Here is a 19,717-nt window from a genome sequence, read left to right on the forward strand (position 1 = left end):
GCGCCCCGGCATGGATGAGTGTCGTCACGGCACCTATGTGGGCATATCGGGCGGCATAATGCAATGGCGCCAACTTGTCCTCGTCCAGATGGTTGATCCTTCGCCTGGCGTTCTCACCCAGGCGGGAGAAGGCGGCCGCCAAACCATCGCTGTTCCCATCTCGTGCCAGCTGGAAATAAAGTAGTCATTAGGTCTTGGTTAAGCGAGTAGGTTACTTGTAGTAATTGGGAATATGAACAAGCTGTGATTGGTCTGTATAGGCGCCCCAAGGCAGTCTCTTAATTATCAACTGCGTGTTTCCCTGCAATCAGTGTTCTATTGTAATGGTAATAGATATAATACTGATAGTACTAACATAAATGCAATGAGAACAGTAACAATATTAACTAATATCATGAATTTATCGTGATTTATAAATAATCATCATAATTTTTGCTCTTTTCAATACGATAATTATGTATTTTCTACGTTAATTAAGATTATCAAGAGACCACTGTCAAACATTTGTAGTAGCCAAACATAGTACTTTTATTACTACCACGATTTTCATCATTATGTAAACTGAAATCTGATTACAATAGCAAAGAAAAACGACAGAAGACATCTCCGACCACAACAGTGTCGGATGCAGAAAAAATAGCACAGAATACAGAGAAAATTTAGTTAATTAAGCAAACAAGTAAACATAATAACTGGCAGATAATACAGCATATTGCATAAGAGCTCATCCAGCTGAATCATATATATTTTCTTTTATTTTCGTATTACCAAAATACCAATATATCAGCATGAACAATCAGTACTACTAATACCGTCATGAATAATGATATTTATTACCACAAGCTGCTTTCACCACTATTACTGTAATAAAGCCTTACAATAATATAGGCATCACATTTGTGACATCTGTTATCATTAGTATTACTATTATAGTGTACCATAGAAATAAATATTGCCATCGCCATCTTTGTTATCATTTCTACAATTGTTTCTCTCACTATCTTTATTACCATCACTGTTACTACATCTCTTATCGATATTAATGTTTTGGTTCTTATTGCTGCTACTGCTATGGAGAAGAACGGGATAGTCTGGAAGGAGCAAGATACTCGCAGAAAGAAAAAATGCCAAACGGTACAGGGAGGGTCGAGATGGGCCAAAACCCCAAATTTAAGGAGAGACTAGCTGACAGTAAGCATAAGAAAAAGATAAGTGCTATCCAGCGCAGAAAACGATATCTATAATCATCGTTGATGTCATTAATGATAATGTTTTGTTCTTGTCACGGTTTTGCACTAAGATTAATGAAGCTGTTCACACCATCGATCGTTCGTCTTCCGTACGGCTTTCGTTCTTGCGTATTTGATACGGTTGGAAGAAGCTCAGCCGGACGGAACGTATACTGTACGTAACAGAAACTTTCCGCATCCCAACCATGAATGTGAACATCATTACGTCACAGTCACATGGGGATAACAGACAGGAGAGATCTCGACTTATCTTCAGTCTGTGGAAGTTTTTAGCTCTGCACAGTGCAGAAGCAGTCATGACCGACGGAAAGTTAATAGAATTGGTCAGAGGCTTCCAGAAGCTTGTAGAGTCCAAAAATCCCCCTCTGACTCTCTTTTTCTTTGACAGTTGTGCACCCACAATATTTTCTTTTTAACTTTAACCTTCTTCTCCTCATCTTCATCTAAAAGGGAGCAATTGCTGTGAGCTCCTTTACACAAAATTGTCTTAGCGCCTAGCCGAAGCTGCACGACGACTGGCCGCATCTAAAGCCGGGTCCCACTTGATGCATTTCCGCGTATCGTATCATCTTTGCGTACCACCTAGTCATACGATACGGTGCAACAGGGTATTGTACCCACTTGTTGCGTATCCGTATACAGCAGGCGGATACGCATCAAGTGTGGACCCGGCTTTAGACGTACTGTGTGAACTCAGCGACATTTTGACGGAACGTAAACGAAACGTAACCGTACGGAGACGAACTGTATAGAATGAATCGGCCCATATTCTGTTTAAGAAACGACATCTTATCGCTACGATAACGACCACTGGAGACTACGTTCCGTTTTCTCACCGCTCGGTTCTACTCGAAGTAAACAATGTCACGTGATCAAGGGCGTAATGCGGTTTTGTTCCGGTTATTATCACTCTATCGGCCAGAATTCCCTCTTAACCTGAGTCAAATCGTCTGGTATTCACCAAAATATATATCCCCTATAGGTAACTTGCGAACCTCAAAGGTTAATCAACCATTATTAAGCCTCTCGCTAGCCAGAAAGAAATAATCAAAGGCAACATGAAGGCTTCAAGGACAAATGCTGGTTCAATTTGACTTGATGGAGAATTGTTTCAGAACAATTTCCTTTTTATCTTAGTGGAAAACACAAAAGAATTATATGCAGAAAGATCACTATAAACTACACGTGATCCACAAATTTTGCTGGTAACCACTAAGGAAATCGGAAGAAAACAGTAATTCCCTAGCGCTTTCGTGTAATTCACATCCCCTGAAGATGTGAATTACCAGCAAAATAAGAATTATACAGTATATACTCGTATATATATATATATATATATATATATATATATATATATATCATATATATATATATATATATATATATATATATATATATATAAAATGAAAAAATTGCAGGCTGCAGGCAGACTGCTGAGCAACAACAATGGAGCAAACCGCCAAGTTTAGATGTACAAACTACAATCCACTTCCGCGTCACAATGACACTCATAACAGTACAGTTGCTCTCACCGCCACCATGACATCATCTCTGACAGCAGAGTCATCATCACGATTAATTTCCCCTCTACGGCAGCCCCGGCCAGGTCACTAGAACCTAACGGCCTGACGCGACTCTCAAGACGTTTCTAAAAACTTTAGCGTCACCGAGACGCCGTCGCAGTTCAAATTAATGTCGTTAAGTGAGGAGATAGAACTTTTGTGATTGGTCAAAAAACTGTTTTTTATTAATAACTTCATTGTTTTTCAACCAAATGATATGAAAATTGGTGGTGAACATCTCAGTATATGTATATATAACATATTAAAAATTCGCGAAATTCTGATCATAATTGACGAAGTTCGTTTTCGAGCGCGACGGCCCCCTTAACCAATTCCTTCCTAATTGGCAATTATTCTCGTATCCCGATTCCCGCCATCCTATTCTATTCAGTTGTACATGACCCCTTTGCCACCAAAAGAGATATCTCTCCTGCGCTGGTACACCATCATCTAAATGAAATAATTTAAAGCCAGCCAGCACGAAGTTTGTTAAAGTGAATCGTCACCGTGTCCAACAATATCAATATCCCCCAAATAAAGATCACTTCACCCCATCCCCTTCCGTACCCTGCTGTACTTTTTTTTTCTACCTGCCGCTAAGCTACTCTGTTAATATCCGCGGCACTCCCGATTAAATGTTCAAAGACTTTTTCTAACATCTAAATAGTATGTTCCATCCAGAGGCGAACTATCTCATCTACATGAAGAAACCTGTGACATAAAAGACGCCAAGCTATCTATGATTATGAAACACAAAGAAAGGATAGAACCACAAGACGAAGCATCACATAAAAGATGTTTCTGTACTGCTTCATTCTATGCGCCTCTAATTTCTTTTGTATCCTATTCCATGCAGTATGGGGGAGTAGTTCTCACCGCTGATATGTATAAACAGGTGTCGTTTCTTCTCGATAGAATAGCAAGAGCCTCGTTTGTAACGGGATGGTTGTCCCAAGAACTCCCTCCTCCTGTGTTGCAGTCCATTGCTTTGTCCTCCACTTTCAAGACTATGGTTGGGAAGAGAGAATATTAAGTTGGATATTCTGGGATCTACATACATTTACCCATACACACACGCTCCCTCTCCCTCTCTCTCTCTCTCTCTCTCTCTCTCTCTCTCTCTCTCTCTCTCTCTCTCTCTCTCTCTCTCTATCTCTCTCTCTCACACACACACACACACACACACACACACACACACACACAAACACACACACACACACAAAAAACACACACACATAGACATATACTCTACAATCCGCGTCACCGAGTCGTGTGTGTGTGTGTATTCACTTGGGTCTTTGGATCACGTGTCGTGACAATCAACACCTCCTAGAAGAGAGCTCAGAGCTCGTAGGTCCGATCTATGGGTAATGCTATGACCTTGCACACACACACACCCCCAACTCCCCGCCCACGAGAGTCAGAGTAACGACCCGAAGCGCAGCGGTACCGAAATAATTTCGGCCCTGGGCAGGATTCGAACCAGGAACTCCAGGCCACTATCGTGGCAGTTCAGTGCTCTACCAACTGCGCCACCGAGTCGTGTGTGTGTGTGTGTGTGTGTGTGTGTGTGTGTGTGTGTGTGTGTGTGTGTGTGTGTGTGTGTGTGTGTGTGTGTGTGTGTGTGTGTGTGTGTGTGTGTGTGTTTATTGTTACCAAGCATCTCCTTCGGGCTCCCACCCTGAGCTGAATACAACCGTACAACAACATTAGACAGAACAAAACCATTCGGGTGTTCCACTGGACCAAACGGGTTAAAACAAATGCATGAACTTGTATGACATTCGTCAGAATATTATCAAATATACTTCTGGATTCGAGATCACCGAGATAAGTGTATCACGGGGACTTTATTGCCTTTGCTAGCACATGCGAACGATACAACCAATCAAAATCGTCTTACGTTAACCGCAAGATGGGAAGTGCTTATCTAGTTATCTTTTGACGTCACTGTTCTTAACTTCGTTATTAATGTACTTCATGAACTCTCTTCCTTTTAGTCTAACTCCCCCCACCCCCCGGCCACGTTCTTCAACTTTGCGACACTCCCTCTGAAGTGAAGAGATAGCTTCCGAACTCCTGAAAATGACCCTGTATTTTCCTGAGCGGGATGGTGAAATATTAAACCCTTCTACAAAAATAAATAAATAAATAAATGAATAAATAGATAAATGAATAAATAAGTAATTATATTGATAAAAACATAATTAAATAAATAAATGAATAAATAAATAAATAAATAAATGAATAAGACATTCATAGCGAGTTTTCTCTACTAACTTTATACACAATTTTGAAAAATTCTGTGTGTACTATGGAGATCAAGGTTTTAGGAGTTCAGCAGTCCCCAGAGAAATCTATGAGGCGCAATTCTTTAACGAGAAGGGTGAAGTAGTTTGGTGCATGGCACCCCCACTTTGGGGAAAAAATGGTGTTGAGATAACTCTATCTCTCTCTACTTGATATATATAAAATCGAAAATCTCCAACATTCATTACGACATTTCCAGAACACAGCGAGTTGCAATGATTAACTCTCCCGGCGGAAGACCTTTCAGTCCACATCGAGAAAAATACAGCAATTTGCTTGTCTTTACTTCAGTGAAAGCTCATTCTATTCGGTGACGGCAAAGAGGTTGGCAAGATTGTTTCTTCCTACTTCTAGGTTAAATATCCGTCCTGATGGTATTTGATTTAAGAATATTTTTCCAGTTTTGATGTTATCGACTCCGTAAAGGTTTGTATTTGTCTTAAGAATTGGTGAGATTGAGAAAGATGTGACTCGAAGCCCATTGAGCAGTGCTACTGAATATTGAACTAAACTTGTTTGATTTAAGAATATTTTTTCAGTTTTGATGTTATCGACTCCGTAAAGGTTTGTATTTGTCTTAAGAATTGATGAGATTGAGAAAAATGCGATTCGAAGCCCTTTGTGCAGTGCTATTGGCTCAAAATATCACATTTCAAGAGTCCTGAACTTGTTTTCCTTCCCTTAGACCCACCCCCTCCCCGTCCCCCTCCCCCAATGTCGACACGGATCTATGCATTCAGGTCAAATGTTCACACAACGAGGACATGAACACAGTCAACCTACCTTCTCCGAACGACAATGATCTACTTCTGGAAAACAGTACCCGATTTGCTTATGTCAGGTCGTAAATCAGTTCAAGTTCAGAACAATCAGACCTCCCTTAAGGATGAAACGCACGAGAGGCTGTTTAGCCGCTCAACCGCTGCGGCTGTTTAGCCGTTTTTATAGAACACACTACTTTTAATGGAATTTCGCGCATTAGCGGTTAAGTAACTAATGCGCGCAATTCCATTGAAAGTAGTGTGTTCTATAAAAACGCCTAAACAGCCGCAGCGGTTGAGCGGCTAAACAGCCTCTCGTGCGTCCGTAGCCTTACCAATCCCATGAGGACTGATAAACCAGTCTTCCTTGACCCTTTCAGTTTTGTGACTTATAAGACAGAGGAAAGGGGGAGACACGACCGAATCGGGGATCTGGTCGAGACTCGTTAACACTAGTTCAGTGGTTCCCAACCCCAAGGTCGCGACCAAAAACTAGGGTCGCGAGGGTGTTTTTGAGGGTCGCCAATGGGCCTTTTTTTTTTTTTTTTTTTTTTTTTTTTTTTCATTCAAATTTCTAATGTATCTAAATTCATTGTGCTAGTAAATATAAACTGAACTATAAAAACGAAAGTTTATAAACATTATGTAAGTACGTAGAAATATAACATGAAATGGTTGAATTTACTATTACAATTAGGGTCGCGACTCCAGGCTAAGAGTGGATTTAGGGTCGCAGCCAAAAAAGGTTGGGAAACACTGCACTAGTTCATCTGGCCCAAGAGCCACGGTTTGGCGCCAGCCAGAACGATCCGGACCAGACACGTAATTACATCCCCCCGTGTCACTGCCTGATCTGTACAAGGCGCTATTGGCGCCAACGAGTTACGTAACACCTTCATCACTGTGATAGTCTATAAATCTTCGTCCCGGGCATTCATTACCAGACGATTCTATTCAGTCAAGGGAGAGCTCGAAAACAGAAAGGAATATCAATCGAAAATTATCCTCTTTTTTGAACCCCTAGTTCGCCCCCTCAGCTGAAAAAAATCGTCTGAAATATATAAATATATAAATATTTATTTGTAGCCATCCAAGTTATCAAGGAGGATTCAATCATTTCTCTTCGAAAACTACAGTGGAATTTGTAGATGATGGCGGCATTATTGTGTGTGTGTGTATTCACCTCGGATCTGCTGCAGTCTCTGTCGAGACAGCCAGACACCACCCTACGGCAGTGAGCTCAGAGCTCATTATTTGCCGATCTCTGGGTAGGTCTGAGACCACTCACACACCATTGTGTGTGTGTGTGTGTGTGTGTGTGTGTGTGTGTGTGTGTGTGTGTGTGTGTGTGTGTGTGTGTGTGTGTGTGTGTGTGTGTGTGTGTGTGTGTGTAAACACGTCACCTTATTGGAAGGGTTTCAAGACGAAGGTGAAATGGCACAAGCGATCGACTCAAGTACTTTATTGCTTACAATGGACAGATTGATATGATGAGATTGTACAGGAGATCATGAACGCGATTGTGGCATGTGGTGAGAATTGTGAAGAGAAATGGACACATGCACAGGAGGGAAGGCGAATTGCAATAAGCAGGAGCAATATAGCACTTGTATATTCGAGTACATAAGAGAGATCACGGAGGACGGTAAGGTTGCAAGGTGTAGAAGTGGCGAAGATCGATGACTTCAAGCCATTCTGTATGATAAGGAGGCGGTACCAATAACGAAAAGACAAAAGTCAGTGGGATAGCAAAATTGGAGATGTTATGTACTGAGGAGGCTGGACAGAATGAGAAATGGTTATACTAGGGAGACAAGGTATATACGTCAGTCTGAGAACAAAGCTACTGATGAGAAATTAAGGTGGTTTCGCCTTGTGCGAAGGAGGGACGAGTATGTGGAAAAGAGGACGCTGAAGATGGATCCACAATGTTGGATAAAATGCGAAAAAAAATATTCGTGAATACAGTAAGGGAGGACATGCGGGTATTGAGTGTAACAGAAAACGCAGAAGACAGTGGAGGATGGAGATGGAGATGGATGCTGTGGCGACCCCAAATGGAGCAGCCGAAAGAGAGACTTTATCCACTTCAACCCTGAGTCGTATCCCTCTATTAAATCTCTCTATCCATCTATCTATATATGTGTGTGTGTGTGTGTGTGTGTGTGTGTGTGTTCACCTTGGTCTTTGGATCACGTGTTGGAATCGTGATCGACAGTTATTTCCCTCCCGGAAGAGAGCTCAGAGCTCGTATGACCGATCTATGAGTAATGCTTTGACCTTACACGCACACACCCCACAACTCCCTGCCCACGAGAGTTGGAGTAACGTCTCGAAGCACAGCGATACTGAAATCATTTTCAGCCCTGGGCAGGATTCGAACCCGGACCGCCGTAGTGACAGTTTGGGACTCTACCAACCGCGTTACCGAGTCGTATGTGTGTGTGTGTGTATCAGACACAAGACGATATTATTCAACCAGGCATGATCTCGGAATATTGATGTTAGCACCGTCTTGATTATTCCTCTTCCACTAAGACACATTAAAACTCTTTTCCTGGTACTTGCTACGTGATTGCCTTCAACTTCGAGTGTCCCCTCTGGGCGCAGAACTGTTGAAATTATGTCTACGACCAAAGGTGTCATCTTTACGATGAACAAAATTCATTGACGGTAATCAGAATGAAGTAAAGTATGCACAGGCTCTCGTGCTGTTGTAAAGTTCAAACTGCCGCTTTCAAACGAGCGTTTCCGTACGCGCGTTCGGGTGCGCCGCGTTTTAACTTTCAATGGAGTTCAATGGGACCTTTCACACGACGCGTTTTGCGGTCCCATTGAACTCCATTGAAAGTTGAAACGCGGCGCACCCGAACGAGCGTTTCCGTACGCGCGTTCGGGTGCGCCGCGTTTTAGATTTCAATGGAGTTCAATGGGCCCTTTCACACGACGCGTTTTGTGGTCCCATTGAACTCCACTTAATGTTAAAACGCGGCGCACCCGAACGAGCGTTTCCGTACGCGCGTTCGGGTGCGCCGCGTTTTAACTTTCAATGGAGTTCAACGGGACCTTTCACACGACGCGTTTTGCGGTCCCACTGAACTCCATTGAAAGTTAAAACGCGGCGCACCCGAACGAGCGTTTCCGTACGTGCGTTCGGGTGCGCCGCGTTTTAACTTTCAATGGAGTTCAACGAGACCGTTAACACGACGCGGTTTGTGGTGCCATTGAACACCACTGAAAGTTAAAACGCGGCGCACCCGAACGAGCGTTTCCGTACGCGCGTTCGTGTGCGCCGCGTTTTAACTTTCAATGGAGTTCAACGAGACCTTTCACACGACGCGTTTTGTGGTCCCATTGAACTCCACTGAAAGTTAAAATGCGGCGCACCCGAACGCGCGTACGGAAACGAAAAAGTCGCCTAACATTAACCTGACTACAACGCATACAGACACACCTACGGTGACGCTATTTGTAGATTTTGTTCTAATTGACATCACATGACTTTATTCAACTTAAGAGGAACCTCTAGTCTGTAACAGAGATTAAGGAGGAATACACTAGACTGATGCAATCTAGGCCACGAATTTGATCTTTTCGCTGCGTTTCACAATTCAGATATTTCTTCCAACTCTCCAATAGCAATTCATTTCAGGTAAGAGAAACCGCCGTCGTTGCGAAAGCCTTAAATAGTTTTCGATTAATCTTTTGGGTGTATTTTACAAGTTTATCTATTCCAGCCACTGTCAGGAGGTATTATCTAATTGAAAGAACCTCCATCCGTAGCAGATTACACAAGTACATTTTATGATAAAGTAAAGCAATATGACTTCTAATAAATTATCTCGACCCCATCGCTAATGAGACGATCCCCGAAATACTATTCTGGCCGATACCAGACAACTTTATTCATCCAGAAATGGCTTGAAAAAATGGTTTTCAATCGATTAAAACCCCATTCTCTTCAGAGTTTGATCCTTAGATGAATACATATGTACAGTTGTTCATTGCACCGAGGTCGTTAAGGTGATGGCACACCCCTATTCAGCGGATGTGTGGCCACAAATGGGGCAAACAGGCTGTTTCTAGAAAACGAAGAGCCTCGAAAGGACGCTCTCGATAGAAAGTTCTGCTCACATGAAGGACGTAGACGGACTTGGCGCCGCAGAGGGACAATCTTCCCTGACAGTCAGCCAAATAAACGAGCTACTCTGTCTCAGCGGCAAAAATTGAAACTGACGTGCATATACCATGGAGGTACGTGCGCATTTGTGTCTTTGTAAGTTTGTGTGTGTGTGTGTGTGTGTGTGTGTGTGTGTGTGTGTGTGTGTGTGTGTGTGTGTGTGTGTGTGTGTGTGTGTGTGTGTGTGTGTGTGTGTGTGTGATTCACCTTGGTCTTTGGAACACGTGTTGGACTCGTGATCGACAGCTATTTCCCTCTCGGAAGAGAGCTCAGAGCTCGTATGACCGATCTATGGGTAACGCTTTGACCTTACACGCACACACACACCCAACTCCCCGCCCACGAGAGTTTGAGTAACGACTCGAAGAGCAGCGATACTGAAATTATTTTCAGCCCTGGGCAGGATTCGAACCTGGACCACCGTGGTGACAGTCAGGGACTCTACCAACCGCGCCACCGAGTCTCGTGTGTGTGTGTGTGTGTGTGTGTGTGTGTGTGTGTGTGTGTGTGTGTGTGTGTGTGTGTGTGTGTGTGTGTGTGTGTGTGCGTGCGTGTGTGTGTGTGTGTGTGCTTCCGACTCCCACTGGTGGTGACTGCCTCTTTTCCCGGAAGTCTAATGCAAGAGTGACGGTTTCACTCCTAAGTGCCTCCTGTTGTAAGCTTTGAGCACATTTCCTGCAATTAATGTGAATTCGTCTTAGTATAACATTTCCTCTTTTAGCTGGTTCTACGATTTTTTTTAATCGTTCACTCGATAATGATATGTGAACCCACGTCAGGAGGCGCTCACCTAGAACGACCGAGCTCGACACCTCTGTTCAATTTGCATCAACTGCAGAACTCGATCGCAACCGACCCGCTACTCGGCATATATTTATCTATTTATGTATATATATCCGTGTAACCAAGTAGTATCTTCCCCTGTGGACAAACGAGGTTGGAGACTATAGAGGATTTACTTTTGATTATTTCATTGCGCGTATTCGGTATGCAACGCACAATTTTCCTCCCCTAGTCGTTGAGGTTCCAAAGTAGTTATCCTATTGTTACCGACGTTTCGGAACTTCCGGATTACATCCTCGGGACGACATGATTAGCATGGATCATTGGAGTGTCTGTGATGAGAGGTATTCGCTGATTGGGTGCCATGGGCCAATGGGAATACGAGAATGAGGGATCTTTCCCAGTGGGTAAGGTTGATCTGCTAGGCCCCGGTCGCTTCATCGAAGGCAAGGCCTCAAGTTCCTCCGCTTGTATGTTAATACTGGGTTGTTTGGTTCGAATGTAGATGACTTCCAGGGATAGTAACCGGTAATGATCTCATGCTTCATCGAAGGCAAGGCCTCAAGATCCTCCGCTTGTATGTTAATACTGGGTTGTTTGGTTCGAATGTAGATGACTCCCAGGGATTTATCTCATTTTTTGCCTATGGTTGTTGTGTTCGTATCTAACAATTGTTCTTGTCTGCTTGTGTGAGGTGGTGTAGTGTGACTTGATAGGTCCACCGGATAGATGACGAGGTAAATGTTATGTTGATATTGGTACTGTCATGCCAATATAGGTGTAAAGTTCACACTCCTCAGTGTTACATCTGTATTGGTAGACAATGTGGTCTTCCTGTAATGGTGTTTAGGTGATGTTGGGTTGGTTGCGTATTACTAATTGAGCTGTTTTCTTAGTTGTTTAGTATTTGACGAGGTGGTGCACCAGCAATGATAATGAGTACGCTAAGATAAACTGACACCAAACAACAGAAAATACGTTACACTATACTACAAGAACCACATATCCTCTGAATACAAAAAAGAAAAATACTCAAAGAAATCATTAAACAAAAACGTACAACTCACAGAGCCCGAAAAAAAACATCAAACACCGGAATGATGTTAACTAGTCCACAACTGTCTCGAGTTAATCTACTTCGGAACTGCGCTGCCCTAAGGATACAGGCAAGTCTTCGCTGTCCTAGGGACTTTCGTATTAATCTCTCCAGGAAGAAACGTTAGGCTGCTATTCCCGTTAAGTTAGCGTGAGGCTGTTTCTCTGTCACTGGATATTAGAAGGAAAAGGAGAGCAGTCGCCGATTGTCAGATCTACTCCAGTGAAAAATAGAATATGGTGGAAAATAGAGATATCGCGTCTGGCCTGGAGACAGAGTGCCGGCCCCTCGGTATAAGGAGCTGTATCTTGGAGATACATAGTAGGGAGAAAACCCTCTCCGACAACCGGTCCTGCAAGACCGCCATGTGCGTTTGTTCTCCCCTCCACTATATATATATATATATATATGTGTGTGTGTGTGTGTGTGTGTGTGTGTGTGTGTGTGTGTGTGTGTGTGTGTGTGTGTGTGTGTGTGTGTGTGTGTGTGTGTGTGTGTGTACATTTTCTTCTTTTTCTTATTATTCAAATTTATCATACTTTGAAAAATGTAGCCGAGACGTGAGATCTTTTGGCGAAACCCAAATTAAATATCTCAAATGATGAGTGACAACTCCTGCGCTTAGGTAAAACCAATCCCAGGATTTATCGCAGCGAACACCGAACGATTCCAATAAAATCAGAGGCAGACTGCCCGAGGTTTCGGTCGATCGAGACTCAGTCTATGAGGGGGTTGACACGGTCTAAAGGATGAAACGCACGAGAGGCTGTTTAGCCGCTCAACCGCTGCGGCTGTTTAGCCGTTTTTATAGAACACACTACTTTTAATGGAATTGCGCGCATTAGCGGTTAAGTAACTAATGCGCGCAATTCCATTAAAAGTAGTGTTCTATAAAAACAGCTAAACAGCCGCAGTGGTTGAGCGGATAAACAGCCTCTCGTGCGTCCGTGGCCTAACGGTTCGCCGAACACGGTTCGACAGACACGTGTTTAAAGTGATGTGTGAACGTGTGAACGGGGTATTTGGGGTTCAACCAACATGTTCGACAACCAAATACCCCGTTCACACATCACTTTAAACACGTGTCTGTCGAACCACGTTCGACGAACCGTTAGACTGTAAACCCTCTCTATCAGTCCCGAATATGGACCCTCAGCTGAGTAAATTCGTCTGACTATAGCCATAAGAATTAACACTACCAAGCCCGTTGATCACTTTAAGCCAGTTGATTCTTTTCACCAAATGAAAACCAAAGATTTCCTGAATTCAACGACGTAAAAACGATCTCGATTGAAAGCCTCTATAGTACTAAAGTCCATTTGCCAATGTAAGGATTTTGTTCTGCCTAGCAAAAAAAAAAAAAATCCTTCCAAGCTTTCATAGGTCACTGGCTTAGTCCTTACACAACCTTCATTTGCACAACCTTCACAGTCTCTCAATACCCGACAACAATCATCACCACCACAATGCCTGTACGTTCTGTCACGACCACAACCTCCAAACTACTGAGCCACCGACCTCTTCTGTGTCCTCAGTTTTCTAGACTGTTTATCTAATGGTCCCCTCGTCTCGTACATAAGGTCGGTCGCGGTGACGAGGATAGTTGGTGAGATAGGGGTAGGATTGAGGGTGGAGACAGGGGTTGAGTGGGGTGGAAGGTGAGGGGCTGAAATTACCCAGACTTGAACTATAAAGTAATTCTGTTGGATTCGGTCACGATAGTAATGCAGAATAACTGATTTGTGTGTTCCAGTATTCTTTCAGTTGCTTTTAGCCTTTTTATCTACTTTTTTCTCTCCCGCTTTATCTCTCTCTCTCTCTCTCTCCCTCTCTATCCCTCTCTCTCCCTCTCCCTCCCACCCTCTCTCTCTCTCTCTCTCTCTCTCTCTCTCTCTCTCTCTCTCTCTCTATCTCTATCTCTCTATCTCTGTGTGTGTGTGTGTGTGTGTGTGTGTGTGTGTGTGTGTGTGTGTGTGTGTGTGTGTGTGTGTGTGTGTGTGTGTGTGTGTGTGTGTGTGTGTGTGTGTGTGTGTGTGTGCGCGCGCGAACACACAAATTGCCATAAACTGACCCATTAGTGATAGGAAAATATACAAATATGTAAACTAGAAAATATATTTGTTTTATATGGTTGGAGATGGACGCAAGAACAGGGACGGCGACATCTTTATTGAGAAGTTCATATTTATGTCTGAGTCGTAATACTCTGAATAAAAAATATATTTGTAAGCTTACTGACTGGCTGATAAAGGCAAGCAGAATAAGCTAATCAGTGACCAGGCATAAGTCTGCGCTTAAAGAATTTGCCCTGTTAATAACCGACATGGGAAAGTGACATATCTTATCAACTCCGCTTATACTATGATCAAGGGAAAAGAAATGTCATTTACAGGATAACTGTTTAAGAAAAATAGTACACATTTAAAGAGAGTTTTCATATGTATCTCAACTTGTACTTGAAAAAGCTGTAATAAGCGAAACGTCGTACAAATAAAGGCTCCGTCCTCATATGGTGTTTAACTCGTCAATCATTAAAAGAGAGATCGGTTATACAGTATACGCTTACTTTTATGGGTTGTCGCATGTCAGTAAGTTCGGTTCTACAAAATTGTCATGTATGCTATCAAATCTGGCAACTTTGACAACTACAGCCTTGGTATATGGTCGCACGTACGTTAGATAGTCTAAAATACAACACTTCAAAATACTCTTTAACATTAAAACGGCATTAAGATATAATGTCAAAATATCCGCATAGTATCTGCATCCATAGATACGAATGCATATGTGGGATTCAAGGAAGAAAAATATATCATCTGGTGAATCCCCAAGAGGCCGAAACGTCTGCTTCTGAATAAAAATTTACTCTAGCCTTAAAGTTTTGTTTACCATCTTACCTACACACACACACACACACACACAGAGGGGTCACTGGATATATATATATATATATATATATATATATATATATATATATATATATATATATATATTATATATATATATATATATATATATATATATATATATATATATATAGTGTGTGTGTGTGTGTGTGTGTGTGTGTGTGTGTGTGTGTGTGTGTGTGTGTGTGTGTGTGTGTGTGTGTGTGTGTGTGTGTGTGTGTGTGTGTGTTAGAGAAAATCTCTAAGCATATAGAAATGATGCTACTTTATTGTCCTACGACTGTCCCTCCGTTGATTTGTCCCAACCCTTTCTTAATACTGTCTTGTGCCACTTCTTTGAGTATATATTTCCATTTTCGCCTCTCCACTGTGGTAGGGGGAAAAAAATATTGCTACCGAGTCTCCCCACTCGGGTCGTAAAGGCGGCTCGAACGGGACGGAGTGTGGGACTAGGGATCCTGCTCTCTGTAATCTTATGGGTACATTCCTGTGAGAAGCCAAGGTATAAGAGGTTCTGGTAGGAGTTTTCCAACCCGAACCCTAAAGTTTGGGTCTTTTTATGTCTGTGGGTGTGGTACAGATGAGTGCAAAAAGTATGTTTGTGAGACGGAAGATGGATGTGTTGGCATTATGTGAAACTAAGTTGAAAGGGACGAGTGATTTTGGGTTCAGGAGTGTAGTGAGGAGGTGTCGAAAGTGAGGAGAGGACAAGGAAAGGAAGGGGCGACTCTTAAAGGAGAGAGTGAGAAGGAAGATTGATGTGTTGGCATTATGTGAAACTAAGTTGAAAGGGACGAGTGATTTTGATTTTGAGTTTAGGAGTGTAGTGAAGAGGGTATCGAGTGAGGAAAGGACAAGGAAAGGGGTGGTTCTTAAAGGAGAGATGATGGAGGATATGGATAGCTTTAGGTATTTGGGGTCGCATGCGGCGGGAAAGGGAGGAGTGGAGGTGGAGGTAAATTGTAGATTGAGAGAAACAAGTAAATGCTTTGGGGGGATTAAAAAGTGTCATGAGAAATAGGCATCTGGGAATGGATGCAAAGAGGAGATTGAAGGAAGGGGTGATTGCGCTGACGGATTTGTATGGGGCAGAGACATGAAATTTAAGAGAGCAAAGAGGAAAAGTTTGCATGTGTTTGAGATGAAATGTCTGAGAAGTATGGTAGGGGTTGGATGGAGTGAAAAAACAAGAAGCTGACGGATTTGTATGGGCAGAGACATTAAATTTAAGAGAGCAAAGAGGAAAAGGTTGAATGTGTTTGAGATGAAATGTCTGAGAAGTATGGTAGGGGTTACTAGGTTGGATGGAGTGAAAAAACAAGAAGCTGAGGAGGAGAGCTGGAGTTGAAAAGAAGATGGCAAAAAGGAGTCATGAAAGAGTACTAAGATGTTTTATACACATGGAAAGAATGAGTGAAGAAAGATCAGTAAAAGAAGTGTGAAAGGCAAAGGTGGAGGGTGTGAACTGAGGGGACGACCGAAGATGAAATGGATGGATGGGTGGGGTGAAGGGGGCATTGAGCAAGAGGGGAATGCCTGCTGAGCAATGAAGGGAGAAGGCAGAAGATAAGGATGAGTAGAGAATGGCTGTGTATAGAGGGAGGACTGGGGGATGCGAGGGCAGAGAATAATATTTTGACGCAGCCCGGAGGAATTTCTCCTTGTCTTCTCTTTTTCTGCACGAGGGGACGGTGGGGGAAGGGGGTCACTGATTAAGTGAAGCGGCCTTGCTGTGGATGTATTGTGTCTTGCTGAATTAATTCTGAACCAGGGCAGTGAGTGGGTTGAGTGATGGCCCGTCATTCAGGAGGAGCTGAGGTGAGAGAGAGGAAGGGGTGGTGCAGGGCAGTGGAATGGGTGAGTGCCTTGACTTATCTACCTCCCTTGTAAGGGGAAAAAAGCTCTTGGTATATAGACAGAGTATATATATATATATATACATATATATATATATATATATATATATATATTTATATATATACTATACATATAAATAAATATATGTATATATATATATATATATATATATATGTGTGTGTGTGTGTGTGTGTGTGTGTGTGTGTGTGTGTGTGTGTGTGTGTGTGTGTGTGTGTGTGTGTGTGTGTGTGTGTGTGTGTGTGTGTTCATCTTGGTCTTTGGATCACGTGTTGGACTCGTGATCGACAGCTATTTCCCTCCCGGAAGAGAGCTCAGAGCTCGTATGACCGATCTATGGGTAATGCTATGACCTTGCACACACACACACACACACACACACACACACACACACACACACACACACACACACACACACACACACACACACACACACACACACAACTCCCCGCCCACGAGAGTCGGAGTAACGACCCGAAGCGCAGCGATACCGAAATAATTTCGGCCCTGGTCAGGATTCGAACCAGGTGCTGACGCACCTCCGTGCTGACAGTCCAGTACTCTATCAACCGCGCCACCGAGTCGTGTGTGTGTGTGTGTGTGTGTGTGTGTGTGTGTGTGTGTGTGTGTGTGTGTGTGTGCGTGCGTGCGTGCGTGCGTGCGTGCGTGCGTGCGTGCGTGCGTGCGTGTGTGAAACTTAATGTTTCTGCAATTTTGTGGAAAACATCACTGTTTGGGAAAGTCTGGTGAAAAGAGTTTCATCTAAACAAGATTCTCTGGCGTTAACCAGAATAGAATCATGCAAGGAAAACAAGGGTATGCATGGATCGATGCAGACAGAGTGAATTAAAAAGATGAACAAGTCACCCCTCAAAAAAATATATAATAAATGATAATAATATTAATAATAGCATCAGGAGAAGTAGGAATTCTTTCACCACCTCCCCACTTTCTATGCCACAGCCTTGAGCAAACCAGACTGTCATTTGTTGATTGGTCTATTACGTTAATTGGTTGAGGACAGGCTGGAGACTTGTTGCTTCTCTCCGACCTTTTCCAGTCTCTTTTTGTTTCCATTACGTTCAAAATTATACACTTTCAATGGTATAGCCACTGATAGATTTTACCAAGGTGAGGGTCATAATTCCCGTCAAGTAATCAATAAGTTTTGTGATTAGCAGGAGAGAATGTACATCTATGGAACAATGCCCCTCCCGACGTCACTCCGGAAGGCTTCATTCAGTTAACCCTTTAAACTCCGATGACAAGATGTCTTGTCATTTGGTCAAATATAACAAAAAATCATAAAACACCAAAATGTTTGATCAAACAACAGAAAAATATGACGTCAGTCCTCGCGCGGTCAAGCCGCATCAGATGATATTCGGATGTACGGGCCGGCGCGAGGCCTACCATATACGGTTTTTCGTATCTACACCACAAGCGGCTGACATGAGTTGAATGGGTTAATTAAGGACCTCGTCCTGAACTCAGTTCATATCCAATTCAGTCAACTTTTGTTAGCATGACGCTCTTCTCAGATCTTATATTGGCAAACGCCAGACGATCTCATTCAAATGAGGAGTTGAGATGGATCTTAACCACGTGGGTCGCGAGGAGAGTTTTTCTCAATTGAATAAAATCGCCAGAAGGTAGCGCCCACACCCTAAAGGGAGTGAGCGGAGGTCTACGAAGGCCTCGATCAGGTAAACAAAGGTATTCTAGAACTCAAAACACGTGCGGTAAAATTGGCCAAAACATAAAAAAGGATATGCATATAATTATGGATATATGTTTATGTGTATATATGATATATATATATATATATATATATACATGTGTGTGTGTGTGTGTGTGTGTGTGTGTGTGTGTGTGTGTGTGTGTGTGTGTGTGTGTGTGTGTGTGTGTGTGTGTGTGTGTGTGTGTGTGTGTGTGTGTGTGTGTGTGTAAATATGTATGAGTATGAATGTACGTACATGTGTGTACATGTGTATATATCTATATCTATATACATATATGTACATAACTCTGATGACACACTTTCGGAGAAGAATAAGCGAAAGTATAAAGATCTGTATATTTCGGTCACTAACCGTGATCCTCTTCAGCAGATGTGAATTACACATTGTTCTTTACTCTGTAATTCACTTCTGCTGAGGAGGATCACAGTTAGTTATCGAAATATACAGATCTTTATACTTTCGCTTATTCTTCTCCGAAAGTGGGTCATCAGTATTATTTTACAAATCTGCTACGACATAACTTTGTTGTGATATATGTACATATATATATGTGTATATATGTACATATCTATACATGCCCACATATAAATATGTGAAGTATCGACATTGGAGCTCAAACCCTTGACTGTACGTCATTTATATCTCTAGACAAGGACGCTCCTCATCCCGCCTTAACGGCCATCTAAAAGGAACGTTTCGGAACTTCTCCTATACATTCCCAAATACAAGTGCACTGATAACCCGCATTAGTCTGCTTGAGGAGACTGATGTCTTCAGTCAAGTTGTTTTTCATGATAAGGCTGGAGACTTGTGTTTTTGTAATATATGTTGAAGGCCAATTTTTCATGAGGGTTGGTACATGTAACGTTACGTGCAATGATTTCTTTTAAGACACGTTCGTCTGTTTTATGTCTGTATCACTTGATTTTTGCGATAAAATGTATGTGCGGAATATGTTTTGTTTTTGTCTGTGCTGAGTCATGCCTGTATATATATATATATATATATATATATATATATATATATATATATATATATATATATTTATATATATATATATATATATATATATATATATAAAACTTAAACCCACTCTCGGAGAAAGATAAGCTGAGATACAGAGTAAACCGTATATTTCGACCACTGGGTGTGATCCTCTTCAGCGATTACATATAACTGCTGAAGAGGATCACAGACAGTGGTCGAAATATACGGTTTACTCTATATCTCAGCTTATCTTTCTCCGAGAGTG

The 19,717-nt window shown here is 42.3% G+C and overlaps 1 protein-coding gene across 10 annotated transcripts in view; it reads right to left on the minus strand.

The window, feature by feature from the left end:
- The window catches only part of LOC143024585 (transient receptor potential cation channel subfamily A member 1-like), a 147,317-nt gene that overhangs the window by 66,590 nt on the left and 61,010 nt on the right, over positions 1 to 19,717 (minus strand). For all 10 annotated transcript variants that reach the window (XM_076183407.1, XM_076183409.1, XM_076183406.1 and 7 more), the window contains one exon: positions 1 to 169. This exon is cut by the window's left edge and continues 52 nt beyond it. In XM_076183407.1, coding sequence (XP_076039522.1) covers positions 1 to 169 — 169 coding nt within the window. The remainder of the gene's footprint in view (positions 170 to 19,717) is intronic.

The sequence above is a fragment of the Oratosquilla oratoria genome, chromosome 4, assembly GCF_046742065.1.
Source record: "Oratosquilla oratoria isolate Oo_2021 chromosome 4, ASM4674206v1, whole genome shotgun sequence".
Taxonomy (NCBI): domain Eukaryota; kingdom Metazoa; phylum Arthropoda; class Malacostraca; order Stomatopoda; family Squillidae; genus Oratosquilla; species Oratosquilla oratoria.